The sequence below is a fragment of the Ambystoma mexicanum genome, chromosome 9, assembly GCF_040938575.1.
Source record: "Ambystoma mexicanum isolate Mex_15411 chromosome 9, UKY_AmexF1_1, whole genome shotgun sequence".
Classification (NCBI taxonomy): domain Eukaryota; kingdom Metazoa; phylum Chordata; class Amphibia; order Caudata; family Ambystomatidae; genus Ambystoma; species Ambystoma mexicanum.
In genome coordinates, this window is record NC_090931.1 from 255744474 (window position 1) to 255758298 (window position 13825).

Genomic DNA, 13825 nt, shown 5'->3' on the forward strand with positions numbered 1-13825 from the left:
GTTTCTGATATATGCTCTCTTTTAGGAATATTCAGTGCGGCATGAGTGCGTTATTTTGCATAATCTGTAGTTTGTTTAAGATAGTTTTGTCCGCTCCTAGATAAAGACTGTTGCAATAATCAAGTTTGGATTGTATGAGCGCTCTCGACAGCGTAAGGCAGCTAGTGGGGGATAGTAGAGGTCTACAGGCTCTGATCAACTTGCCAGTGTAAGCTGTGGCCGATGATGTCATGTTGATGTGCTTAGTTAGGTTACACTGGGCATCGAAGTAGAAACCTAAAGTTTTTACATGTTTGGCAATGGGTATACTGTTCCCATCGATGACTATATTTGTGTAGTGAGGACTTAGTTTAAGGATGTTGTTAGGTGATCCGACTAGGAGTAATTCGGTCTTATCATCATTCAGGCAGAGGCCGTGTGTGGCCATCCATGCCTGAATGATGATGAAGACTTTGTTAATCCGCGCAACGTCTATGTCATAGGTTCCTGAGAGGGGTAGGAGTATCTGGGTGTCATCTGCATAATTTGTGTAGGTGACACCCAGACGGTCCAATTTGTCAAATAATGGCTTTGTAAAAATGTAGTACAAAGTGGGTGAAACGCAGGATCCTTGAGGGACTCCGCATGTGATGGGGATAGGGTCAGCAGCTGCTGAAGGTGAAAACACGCGCATGGTTCTATTTGCGAGGAAAGATTGGATCCAGGCAACAGCAGAACTGGAGAAATGGGCCGCTGAGGAAAGGTGGTTACAAAGTATGGAGTGATCCACCAGATCGAAAGCTGCAGAGAGGTCGAGTAGAAGTAGGATGGCCATCTTTTCTTTGTCTTTTAATTCATCAATCTGGCTTTTGAGGTCGACAAGTGCAGTTTCTGTTCCATGCTGAGGTCTGAAGCCAGATTGACGGGTGCCGAGTAGTTTGTGAGCTTCCAGATAATCTTGTATCTGCAAGTAGGCTATTCTGTCCAGGATTTTCATTAGAAAGGGGACTGTCGTGATTGGTCTGTAGTTGGTGGGTATAGCCGGGTCAAGGGTCTGTTTTTTTAATAGTGGTAGAACCCAGGACTGTTTGAGGTTACTTGGGACGGAATTGTTGGAGAAGGAGGAGTTTACAAGTTTGGTGATAAATGGGGCGAGGTCTCTAGCTGCATCTTTTATAATCTGGGCAGGGCAACTGTCGCCCTTGCAGTTTGACGGTTTAAGAGACGCAATGATTTTGTGAACTTCAGGAATGGTGATCTCTTTGAATGAGAAACCTGAGTTGGTGGAAGAGGTAGGTGTAGGAGCTGGAGTAGTGACTGTTAGTTGGGATCTTTTGTCTGCTATTTTAGTCTGCAGTCCTTTGATTTTGTTGGATAGGGCATTTTGAATGCCGGTACACCATGCTTTATCCTTGGTGCATGTGTCTGGCAGTGGATTAGGGTTCTCTAGTTCTCTTAGAATGTTGACTAGTTCTTTGGTACTGGAGCTGGCTTGGGCTATTCTGTCATTATAGGTTTCTTTTTTGGCCTGGATTATCTTGTTTTTGTAAGTAGCAGTGATAGTGGCCAGGTTAGTTTTGTTTTCAGGTGTGGGGGATGATTTCCAACGAGATTCCCATTTTCTTTTTTCAGTGCGGAGTGTTTTCAGCTCTGGAGTGAACCATGAGTTAAGATGGGCTATAGGTTTACTTTTACGTAATTTTAGCGGGGCATGGCTTTAGTCATAGTCTCGTTGTAAATGTTAATTAGAGTGTTGGGATCATTGGTGTCCGGTATGGCATTAAGTAGGGGGGCTATCAAAGGAACTAGAGCATCTGCTGTGATGTTATGTTTGTTCCTTGTGAGGCATGGCGTAGCAATAATGGACTTTTTATTTTCCAGGTTGTTGATATGCAATTCAAAGGTGATCAGGTGGTGGTCTGACCATACTAGTGGTGTCGGATCTAGTGGGGAGATGGTGCAATTTAGGGCCGCAACCCAGTCAAGTATCCTGCCTTTTTCGTGTGTGGGTTTGGTGCTAATTTGAGTATATCCTTGTTCTAATAGTGCAGAGGCTAGAGAGGTGGCGTGTGGGTCACTGGTGTCCTTGTAACCGAGGTTGAAGTCTCCTAAGATGATATTTTGTGCCGTAGGTTTAGTGTCAGCTGCTAGGGCTGTGATGTCTTCTTCAAAGGATCCTGGAGGTCCTGGGGGCCTGTAAATGATATGTAGTGTGATGGTGCTGTTGGGTGAGGTTTGGAACTTAACTGAAAGGAGTTCACATGATGGCAATGGTGTGGGGGTGGCTAGTCTTATGTTAAGAGTGTCTTTAAAGATAATGGCTATTCCTCCTCCACGGGATGTGGATCTGTCTGCATGGAGAATGGAATAGTTGTCTGGGACGGCTAGGGCGATAGAGGGGCCTGCTGCCTCATGCAACCAGGTTTCAGTCATTACAAGGAAGTCAAGGTTGTTGTTCACAATCAAGTCGGCAATCTAAGTTGCATGTGCTACCAATGACCTGACGTTCAGTAATGCTCCCTTAGTAGGCTGTGATTGTGGATCCATTGTTGGAGGACTAGGGCTAATGTCCCTTAGGTTGTTCAGCGGGGCTGTACACCTTTTCTTATGGCGTCTGTGAATATTACCAGAGGATCCTGGGCGAACTGTGCGTATGATCTTATGTGAGTGTTCTAATGTTGAGTGCCTGATGAGCAGTAGTCTGCTGGTTAGTCTCTCGTTCCGCTTAGAAGTGTCAGGAGGGGAGGCGGTAGAGGCTGAGGGCACAGGGGACAATTTGTGTATAGTGGAAGTTAGATGTAGATTAGTTGTGGTTAGTGTGGGAAACAGGAGTGGTGTGGGGAGGAAGGGTGTAGGGCAAGGGATGGGGTGGTGACGAGGGCATCTCAGTCTGCCTAACCCCTCATCAAACTTAATGTAGTGACCTCTAGTACAAGGGGTGTCAGATGGTATGATACAGAATGGGAACATAGTTAAAGTTAGCAGTGCCTGCATTCTGTTCTGATAGAGGCAACTTTGGTGAGATGTTGCTGATGCTGAGTAGTTTGCAAGGCACAAGTATACTGCAACTTAAAATTGAAGTTTAGCAGGTAGGGCTAAGTTGGCTGAGGCTTAATGAACATGGGTTTGGGCTAATTCAAAGCAAGAATAGAACACACCTAATTCAATTTAGCAGTTCAGATGGGCAGGCCTAGATTCAATTTTACCATTGTGAACCAGAGTGGCGCTAATTCAGGTGAGCACACCTAGAAGCAACTTTAGCAATTCAAAAGTTCATGCCTAAATACAATTTAGCATAGGAGGCCAAAGTGGCGCTAATTCAAGTGAGCACACCTAGAAGCAACTTTAGCAATTCAAAAGATCATGCCTAGATACAATTTAGCATCGAAGGCCAAAGTGGCGCTAATTCAGGTGAGCACACCTAGAAGCAACTTTAGCAATTCAAAAGATCATGCCTAAATACAATTTAGCATCGGAGGCCAAAGTGGCGCTAATTCAAATAAGCATAAGCAGAGCAGGCCAACATTGCTTCATAAATCCATTTTGTTGAACTGAGGTTGGTTAGGTTACCTATATAATCTAGCAGCTCAGTCAGCTATTGTATACGGTAGAACAGGCTTGTACATTAAAGGCAAGCAATGGGGTAGCAGTGTGGTGTCTGGTTGGCTACCTGAGGTGTGTACTTCGCAAAGCATAGTAATCAAGTATAGCGGCTTACAGATAGATGCAGTGACTGGCCGTAGTGGAATTGCATAAGGATTAAGGCTGAAGCAATAAAGTCTTAAGGTACAACGTTGTTAGTACCTGTAGGAGGTCCATGTCCAGGTGGGTGGCAGGTTGCAGGGTTTAGGGACTAGGCGCAGACCGCAGCACGGCACGCTCGGTCAGCTCCGTCAGCAAAGGGAGCCTTCTTCTCTGCCTTACTTCTCTGTCTGGCTCTCGGCTGCCGGTTGCTTGTGTTTGGTTAAAAAGATTAGCCAATCACAGCGTGGCAGGGCAGGGAAGTCAGGCAGCCATGGGGACAAGGTCAAGTAGGTACCTGAGTGTTTACATTTTTTCTTTTTTAAATGTATACGGTTAGAACATGCTGTGCATCAGTCATGTGTTCTCAAGTATTGGACTGAGCCTGGAATCCGGGGAGAGTGACATGCAGGGTGGGATGGGTCAATGGGCCTGGTGAGGGGTGTTAACAAATGGCTACCCGAGTATGGGGGTGACAGAGGTGATCCAAGTGTTACCCAGACTATCCCTGGAGCAAGAAGTCTGGAGCGAGTATGTGGTGAGTGGCGGTGAGGAGGCGGTGTGGCTGGCGTGTTGCTGTGCTGATAAGTGCCAGGGGTGGTTGGGTTGTAGGGTGTGTATGCGTGGGGTGACTGGCTTACCAGGTGGGGCTAATGGTCAATTAAAAATGGGGCCGTGTCCCAGTCAGACAGTCCGTACTCTGTGTTGATTAGGTGCGGCCGGCATGCTGATCTGTTGGATTATTGCCAGTAAGGGCAGATTCATGAGGCATGAGTAGGATGACTGGTGAGAGTGCCCGTGTCATGCCGCTGATGGGATAAATCCCAGTGGACGAGAAAAAACATACAATGGACTGTGCGGGGCCGCGTGTGTGGAAGGGATCCTACGGTGCAGGGAAACAGGCAGGGTGGGCCCTGGATGTTCGGAGTTAAACAGCATTGGGGGTCAATGCTAAAGGGACCATAAATGAGCCGGAGTACTAAAAAGAAGGGCGTTGACCCCTCTGTAGGTGCCAGTGTGGAGTGGGATTTTCGTGGCTCACCTCGCCCCGAGAATAAGTGTGCCCAAGGAAGAGAAGGTAGCCGCTCTGCATCGAAGTATTGAAGAGCCTCTGTGCCTCTGCATTAGAAACGCCAGAGCCGCATTACCAGTGCGGCCTTTGAAAATCCCCCGGGAGAGGAGGTACGATACAGAAAACACCAGCAGCCTTCCAGGGAAGCCTGGAGGCTTAAAAACCGGCGGGAACTGCCATACATGCAGCGACAGCCTGGGTTACCACCTGTGGTCCTGGATCAGGCTGAAGATGTCAGGCCTGAACACGGGTAAACGTGAGTAGCAGCCAGTGGACGGATGTTGATCCACCGGACATACAGACCCGAGTCAGCGATTCACACATTGAAGCATGAATTGAAGGTGAGCAATGACCAGCCCCTCAGGGATCCTGTTTAGGTAGACAGAGAGGTGCCCCGGACCCTCCCCTCGCTTGCAATTGGTCATCTTTGAGTTGGGGCCAAGTCAACAAAGGTTCACCCAGTGGGGACGACAAGGCTATGGCCAAAAGGCCATGGGGCTTAGCCTTTTATCAACGTTCGTCAGTAGTGTATTTGTTAGGGACTCACTTGAGGAAGGGGAAACTGTGCCTGTACAACACGGAACCTACCTTCGAGACTACTCCAATCATGTCTCCCCAGCATTGCCCATTCTTCAAGGCACCTTATTAAGCCTTCTTTCAGGAAACCCGGGAAGGTTTCGATTCTGGGGGTACCTTATATGCCACTAATCACACTGTGCAAACACTCATTCTCTGCGCCCATTGGAAATGGAGCTCCCTATCCCATGGCAACTGCTCAGGATCTACTCTCAAGCTACCCGAGACAGCAAGAAGGTGCAATACCAATAGGAGGATCATTTTTCCCACTCAATGTCACCTTGGCCACGGTCCAGAAGGTAATTTATGTCGTTTTAGAAGGTGAGTTTAGCAGACAGTGGTGGCTGGGACCAACTACCCCACGAAATTGCCCGAAGTCTATCTACATCCTCGGTGGGACCCCTCTCTGCTTTGGAAAAAGGGTATTGGACAATTTGACCTAAAACAATTGACCTAATTATGACCAATTTGGTTGAATTTTGCATGGGTAATATGTCATTCGGGCAATTTGATCGCATCTATTGCAAAATACCAACCATGAAGAGCGGGGGTTGCTGGTATGTCCCCTGCTCCCTATGTTTGATATTTTGCAATGTTGGGGGTGCAGAGTGTTTTCCCCAGCTTCCGTAAAATTGAAGGCGGGTGACCAAAAATAGAAAAAAACACATGTGCGTTTAAATTGGGACCCGAGCAAATTCATTTTCGGTCAGTTTGATGCGATAAAAAAAATACAGTAAAACATACTCAAACTGGAAAAAGCTCTTGGTCACCCTATACACATGAGTTGGGCATTCACACTCCAAAATACCAATACGAAACTAAATACCAGCGATCACAATAAACTACGCCCTCATCTTTGCCCCCTTGATGTGCTTGACAAGAAAGTGGATGACGTGGATGACAGACTCCGGGGCCTTGAGGCAAATCAATCCTCGATGGACATTTTAGAAACCCAAATAGACATGAGAATTTCGGAACTGGAAAGAAAGGAAGAGCAATGTTCCTTGAAAATTGATGATTTTGAGAACCGGGAACACCGGAACAACCTGAGATGTTTTGGTTTTCCAGAAAGAGAAGGTGAAACACAAGATGACATAATCAAATTAATAAATGAAGTAATTAAGAAAATTTTCAATGACGACAATACCACTGTGCCCACCATCGACAGAGCGCAGATAGCGGGAGGGCGGTCCCGAGTACAATGGTCAGTGCTAGCTAAATTCATTTATTACACAGAGAAGCAAAAATATTGGACATGGCGAGGAGGAAGGACACCATAGAATGGGGTAATCACAAATCATGATATTCCAGGACCTATTGGCTTTTACTCTAACCAGAAGAAGGCTCTGCAACCCACTGACAAAATGGTTTAACTCCAAGGGAGTGTGATACAGATGGGGATTTCCCTTCTCACTTGCCTTCAAATTTGAGGGATACAAATGCAGACTTATATCCGAAGATGACATTAACAGAGTCACCCAAGAAATTCTTGGACATTCGGCTCCAGTTTCCCCGCAGATCGCTCCAGAGGAAATACTGAGCAAGACACCAAAGAGAAAAGGTCCTGCGGATAGACGCCAAATCAGAGGTCTTCATAAATTCAAGAAACTGAATCTGGAAATCCCGCACACAATCTTGAGGGGAAGTGATGAACTTTGGCTGCACTTTGGAGTGAGTCTAGGAGACCAACTCTGGTGCTTTTTGGCGAGTTTCGGAGCCTTCATTCACTCCTTACAGCGGGAGCCGAGTAAGGGTGTAACAGAATTTGAAATGTTGAGAGGTCTCGCAGGCCTTTCACATTCGATCAGTTTCTCTTATTGACAGAATGAAATTGTTTCTTCTAAGTGCAAAAATCATGGGAAGTGTGCCAATTGATTATGGCGGGGGCTTAATGGGAGGGGGCTCAGAGGTGAGGGGATGAAAAAGGAAAGCCAGAAGGTGCCGTAGCTCTTGGTGGTCTGGCCCAGCAATGTTTCATATGTCACCAGTAGTCCAGGCGCTTTGGGGGGTGGGAGTTGGGGTTGTTGTTGTTTATAAAGGGATACATAGGTTGTTTAATTCGATGTATACTATTCTACAGAAAGTTGGGAAACCAGAGCAAAAAAGCGACAGGTTTAAGGCGCAAGTTCGGTGCACACGAACTGTAACGAGTGCAGCCTCATTGATTTCTTTATATGTCAAAATGTCTAATATGGCTAATATTATGGCAATGGGTTCATTGAATGTTAGAGGGTTAAACTCCCCGAATAAGAGATCTCTACCAATTTGTGAGTTTAACTGCCTTAAGTTAGAGGTCATGTTCCTACAGGAGACTCATTGCAGAGGGGGATTGAAGCAGCCTTGAAGGCAAGGTCGATAGATAGGCATATTTTGTTTTGAACACCCCTAAAAGGAAAGGTGTGGCAATTATAGTGGCTAGTAAACTGAACTTGTTGTTTAAGGTAGAGGTGATAGATCCTGGAGGACGATCTGAAATGGTAAAAGGGGTAATTAAAGGTATATAATGGTAACTTTGGTGTTGTAATGTCCTAATGATGGTCAAGAACAATTTTGGGATGCATTGAAGAGCAAGATTCAAACATTTGTCGAAGGTTCTTTGTTTATGGGTGATGACTTTAATATGGTCTTGGACCCGGATCTGGACAGGAAAAGAGTGAAAACCTATATGGCATCCCAAGGGGTAAACAGGAGTGCTCTCTGATTTCAACAAACCAACACAGAATTGGGTGTGGTGGAATCCTTTACCCGGGTTCAGGGCTGCAATCCCCTGTTCACCTATTACTCGAGAGTTCATGATGCTTTCTCGAGAATAGGCTACCTCCTCATTGAGAGCCCCTTAAAAATAAAGTGTTTCAATCAACCACGGAAGCTAAGCTGTGGTCCAATCATGACCAGTTGCTAAAAGATAAGGAACATTCTCTAACTCTGTTGGAGGCAATCAAAGAATTCTTTCATTTGAATTATAATGGCGAAGTGGGGATCTCGGAAATATGGGAAGCCTTCAAGACTATGATTCAAGGTGTGTTAATAGGAATGGAAGCTATTAGGAAAAGAGAGAGAGCGCAACTGGAATGCAGGGGGAAAATAGAATCCTTACAACCGAAATTGAAATCCCAGATGTTTCCTGGTGACCTGGAAAGAATCCAGAAATGCAAAGCGAAATTGAAAGCCCTTTGATCCACCAGAGTGAAAATGTGCGTTCTTAAGAGAAAAGTACATTGAGAAGGGGGAGAGAACCAATAGAATTCTAGCTTGGAGGTTAAGGGAACAAAAAAACGCTACAAGGGTAGTGGCGATACAACCAACAGGAGGAGTGAAACGTTTTGATGATGCTCTGATAGCAGAGGAATTTCGTAAATATGAAGGAGAGGGATCTCATATTGACAAGTTCCTGAACTCTGTTCCCATCCCGCATCTCCCATGTGATAAGTGACTTCGTTGGAGGCCCCTATCCCCGAGGAGGAAGTAGCGGACACTATTTGTAGTATGAAGGGGGTACTGCACCAGGGGAAGATGGATTTACTATTCGATTTTTCCGAATGTTCCGGTCCACTTTGGCTCCATTTGTGACAAAACTTTTCAATAATGTACTGGAAATGGGTGTGCTCCCAAGATCTATGCTTTTAGCCCTAATAATAGTCATCCCATAGGAAGGTAACGACCCATCCCAATGCCAATCATACTGCCCTATTTCCCTGTTGAGCACTAACGTTAAGATCTTGGCAAAAGTGCTAGCCAATAGACTCCATCCTATTATGCCCTCTTTAATACACAGGGACCAGGTGGGATTTATCCCAGGCCCTTAGGGTTCTGATAATATAAGGAAAATGATCGATTTAATGCCTGAGGTAAAAGATCGGGGCTTGAGTGCATATCTGGTTTTCATAGACTCAGAGAAAGCTTTCAACCAAGTGGCGTGGATTTATATTGGGAGGGTCTTTCAAAAGATGGGGTTTGGCCACAATTTCAGGCAATGAATCTCTGCCCTATATAATGGCCTGATGGTGAGGGTAGCAGTGAATGCATTATATCGGCTCCTTTCCATCTCTTCAGATGAATTAGGCAGGGCTGTCCCATCTCTCCTTTAATAAATGCAATAACGATGGAACCACTGGCAATTTCAATTAGGGAAAATCCAGGGATTATGGGAATTCAATGTGGGGATGGGGACATCAACTTCAGACTTTTCTTATTCGCCGATGATATTCTATGTTACCTAACAGAGGTAGAAACATCCTTACTGGAGCTTCTTAAGCAAATTAAGGCATTTGGTTAATTCTCAGGTCTGAAAATAAATATCCGTAAATCAAATGTAATCCCAATTGAGGGTGACAACTTGGAAACCAGAGGAAAGAGAACTATTTGCTGGATCAGAGTTGAGAACACAGCCACACCTAATTTAGGGATTAACCTACCCAGAAATCTATCGAAGCTGGTGGAGATTATTTTTAACCCCATGTTGGAGAGAATTAGATAAGACCTTCTAAAATGGGACCCCTTAACGCTCTCATGATTTGGTTGAATGGTGAAAGTAAAATTAATGTTTTGCCCTGATTACTTTATTTGTTTGCAGCTCTCCCAACTCCTCTCCCAGAAGCTTTTTTAGCCAACTTAAATACCATGATAAATAGATTTGTTTGGAAAGGGAAGAAACCCAGAATTAAAAAAGCACCTTAATCCTAAATGAGAATTTGGGGGTTTCGCTCTCCCTGACTTTCAGCTATATCATAAAGCAGCCCAGTTACGTGTCATGTTGGAACACCTTAGGGATGATTTAGGTACATACTGGATGTGTATTGAAGATCTATATGCCCACCCAAGGAAATCCCGAGACCTATTGTGGTCCCCAATAAAAGACATTCCCGACAATATTAAGAGACATCCAACACATCCAGTGCTTTGGAGTCTTAGGATAAAGGGCACATTTAATGACCTCCTCGCTTCCTGGCGTTCTCCATTGAGGTTGGTGTGTGGGCCCCCACTAGACATCGGGGGTAGGGGCTTCTGCAATTTACAAATGTGGTCTGATAGGGGGCTCGAAAGAGCAGGGCAATTATACATGGATGATCAATTCATAGAATACAAGCCCTGACTGAGATATTGGGAGCGGATACGTTGAGTATATTCGATTATCTTCGCTTGAAAGGTATTATGTCTGACTAAAAATGCCACATCTCACAACCTCTTACAGCCTTTGAACAAGTCATTAATGAAGCTACCTCCAGAAAGGGAATACTTTCAAACTTATACACAGGGATGGCCACGCCAGATTTAGAGGGACGACAGAACCTCAGCTGTCTCTGGGTAGAACAGACAGGAGGGGAAATTCCAGATGTCACCTGGAGTAGGATATTCAAACTCATGTTTAGCGGAAACCTATGCACCTCTACAATGGAACAACATTTCAAAATATTGCATGGCTGGAACCTCCCACCCCTGAGGCTGTCCAAAATGTTTTGAGTGATGTTCCCCCTCTACCCCAGAGAATGTGGCCGGACTGGCTGATGGTACCATATTTGGTGGTCCTGCCTTAAAATACAAGTCTACTGGTACGAAGTTCTTAGTTGGATGCAAGTGTTGTTAGGCGTCCCAGATGAAGGTAACAAATCTAGATTCCCAAAATTAAGTGAAGCAATGTTGACAGCTGGCAGAGTAGCCTTAGCCCAGAAGTGGAAGGATAAATTCAAACCTTCAAAAAATGACTGGATGAATAAGCTCTGGGACATATTCACGTACAAAAAACTGCCAGCTTTGGTTAATGATTGCGTGGAATCTTTCCATGTAAATTGGAGTATCTTTCTTCTTGTGTCATTCAGATCACGCAAGTGCGGGGAGCGGGGAAGGGGAGCGGTGCCGGGGGCAGGGAAAGGGGGAAGTACAGTTAACTCACAAGTGCAGCCAGCGGGTGGCTCATAAGTGCAGAGGGAAGGTACTGTAGGGTTGCAGATACAGACCCTTAAGTTCAGGGGAGCCCTGAGGCAGCGCGAGGGCAACTGGACATGCAGGAGAAAGCAGAAGCAAAAAGGAAGGTCTTGCGTTGCTTCCGGAATCAGAGGTGGTTCTGCTCAAGTTTGAGAGAGGCAGAGAAGCTGTTCCAGAGGGAGGCCCCAGCCAAGGACATAGATCTGCCCCCAACTCTCTGCTTAGAGAAGTGTCTGACCCTCAGAGAGTTGGAGGTCGATGAACGGAGAGATCAAGAAGGAAGATGTTTTGGATGAGAAAGTTGGAGGTAGAGTGGTCCCAGGCCCCAGAAAGCATTGTAGATGATGCAGAGGTTCTTGAAGTTGATCCTTGCAGCCACAGGGAGCCAGTGGAGAGATTACAGAGTTGGAGACATACGATTCCTGGGCTTGAGGCCAAGGACAAGTCTTGCAGTCCTGTTCTGGATAAGTTGTAAAGGTCGAAGAGTAGAGGCAGGAGATTTATCTGATGTATCTAATTTATTGCCCTCTACAAGTAGAATGTTATTTGTTATTCGAATGGGAAGGGGGTGTGGGAGGAGGGCCAGAGTTAAGGAAACTTTGTGATGCTAACTATGAATTCAAATGTGTATGTTTCCTTAAGAAAATGTTAATAAACATTTAAGTAAAAAAAAATGTATATATACCTGGTCAATATCCTAACAAATGGTTTCTTAGTGAAAGAAAGAAATGCAATTACAAAATACTGAGAAAAAGCTACTATCATACAATATATAAAAAAGACATATTTTTATTTGTAATCAACTTTGGATGCTAAGTTAATTTTATTTGAACAAGTATATAAGAACAGGACTGGACAAATTGGTGGCCCTTCTCAGGAATTATTGAATTTTGGCATTCAGTTTGCAGGGTTTTCACCAAAAGCTTTCCCAAGCGCTTTGTGCTAACGTTCACCAATTCCGGAAATGGCCTACCAATATGTCCTATCCTTATACAGATTTCTTAACTGTCTAATACCTAACCAACCTTCTTTTGGTGTCCATTTCCTACCTCAGTTATAAAGAGTAATTTGGACCCATTTGTGGTGAGAAACCACAGTAGGGCACACTACTCAAGACCACCCATTGCAGAACAAATTTGAAGAGGATATTCCTACCAATTAGGCCTTAATGAAGATCTGTTTAGGGGCAAAACATGTGTCAGACAAGAATAGAAGCCCTTTTAGTCAATTTACTTGTTCAAAAGAAAGTGACTTAGCTCCCAAAGTTGATTCACAATAGAAATATGTATTGTGTTTATTAAGCTTATGATAGTGGCTGTTAGTCAAATGCATGTGTATTTCTATTTTCGAGTAAAGAAGCCATTGATTATTAAAGTGCTGAATATCAAAGAAAACAGAGTTCGAGTTATGATTAATGCGCCTTAGTACTTGCAGGACTGCAAATACTTACTATGTCACATCTATTGTCTACAGCAATTTGTCAATCCCTTTGCAGGGATGTTTAGAAGAGAGAATAGTGCTTGTTTCAGTTGGATAATTGGGACATTTCTGAAGTAACATGATGGCATTCATGATGTCTTTGTTTGACGTACAGGGGCTAACCTTGGGTATGCTATGTAGGATGCCTTCATTGTCTGAATTGTTTTATTGTGAGATGTTGGAGGAAGTTAGGGTAAGGAGTGCAGAGATTACATGGCCCAATGTGTTTTCTTTGAAGCAAGAAAAGTGTATGGAGAAGAGTAGGTCTTGGCATTGGCTGAAGGGTATTCCACATGTCAGGGGTCTGTAGCTGACAGGCTGTACCTAATATGATAGCCTCTGTTTGAAACGGGTAAAGTTTTATATAGTTGCCATCATTGATTGGGTGGCATGAAAAAGGCAATATTCTCATTTCATCAGTACTGTTAAAAATCCAAGTCCATAAGAGCCTATTTTCCAGACTAAGGGCAGCCGATAAACATTACACATAAAAGGGTAAACAGAAGACCTCTGTGGTACCACAAAGGCCAGGGGCCAATGTGAAGACTAATATGGGGCCTAAAAAATAATTGAGACCCCTGTGATAAACAAGGAGCCACACCATAATGATCTCCACCTGCACCAATCTGGATAGGAGGGTGGTGCGATTGAAGGTGTCAAACGCTGTATGATAGTGGGGAAGGCTGCAAAGTCACAGAGTTTATTAATGAACGGGTCGTTGAAGGTATGAGTTCACATCCACTCATGGATCCAAACTGCACGCAGACATTAGGCATAAGCAAAGAGCTCACCCTTTCAATGACAGGATATTGGTGTATCTACCCCATTGCGGTTATCTTGTGGAACTGGATCATATGTTGACGATACACATGGGCTACAGTCTTACCTGTTCAATGAAGGGATGTTTCCCCACACTTGCACAGCACTCACAACTGCTCCATTTTTCACATCATAGACAGTCAATGGATTTGTCTGAAAGAGATTAACAGAAGATGTATGATGCTCGGCAGGCAAGAGCGGGAGCTTTATGCTAAAATACTACCAGGGATCTGGTTT

At 44.6% G+C, this 13825-nt stretch overlaps 1 protein-coding gene across 1 annotated transcript in view; it reads right to left on the reverse strand.

Moving 5' to 3' along the window:
* The window catches only part of DNMT3L (DNA methyltransferase 3 like), a 441537-nt gene that overhangs the window by 57961 nt on the left and 369751 nt on the right, over positions 1-13825 (reverse strand). The window contains exon 9 of the mRNA XM_069613919.1: positions 13656-13741. Coding sequence (XP_069470020.1) covers positions 13656-13741 — 86 coding nt within the window. The remainder of the gene's footprint in view (positions 1-13655; positions 13742-13825) is intronic.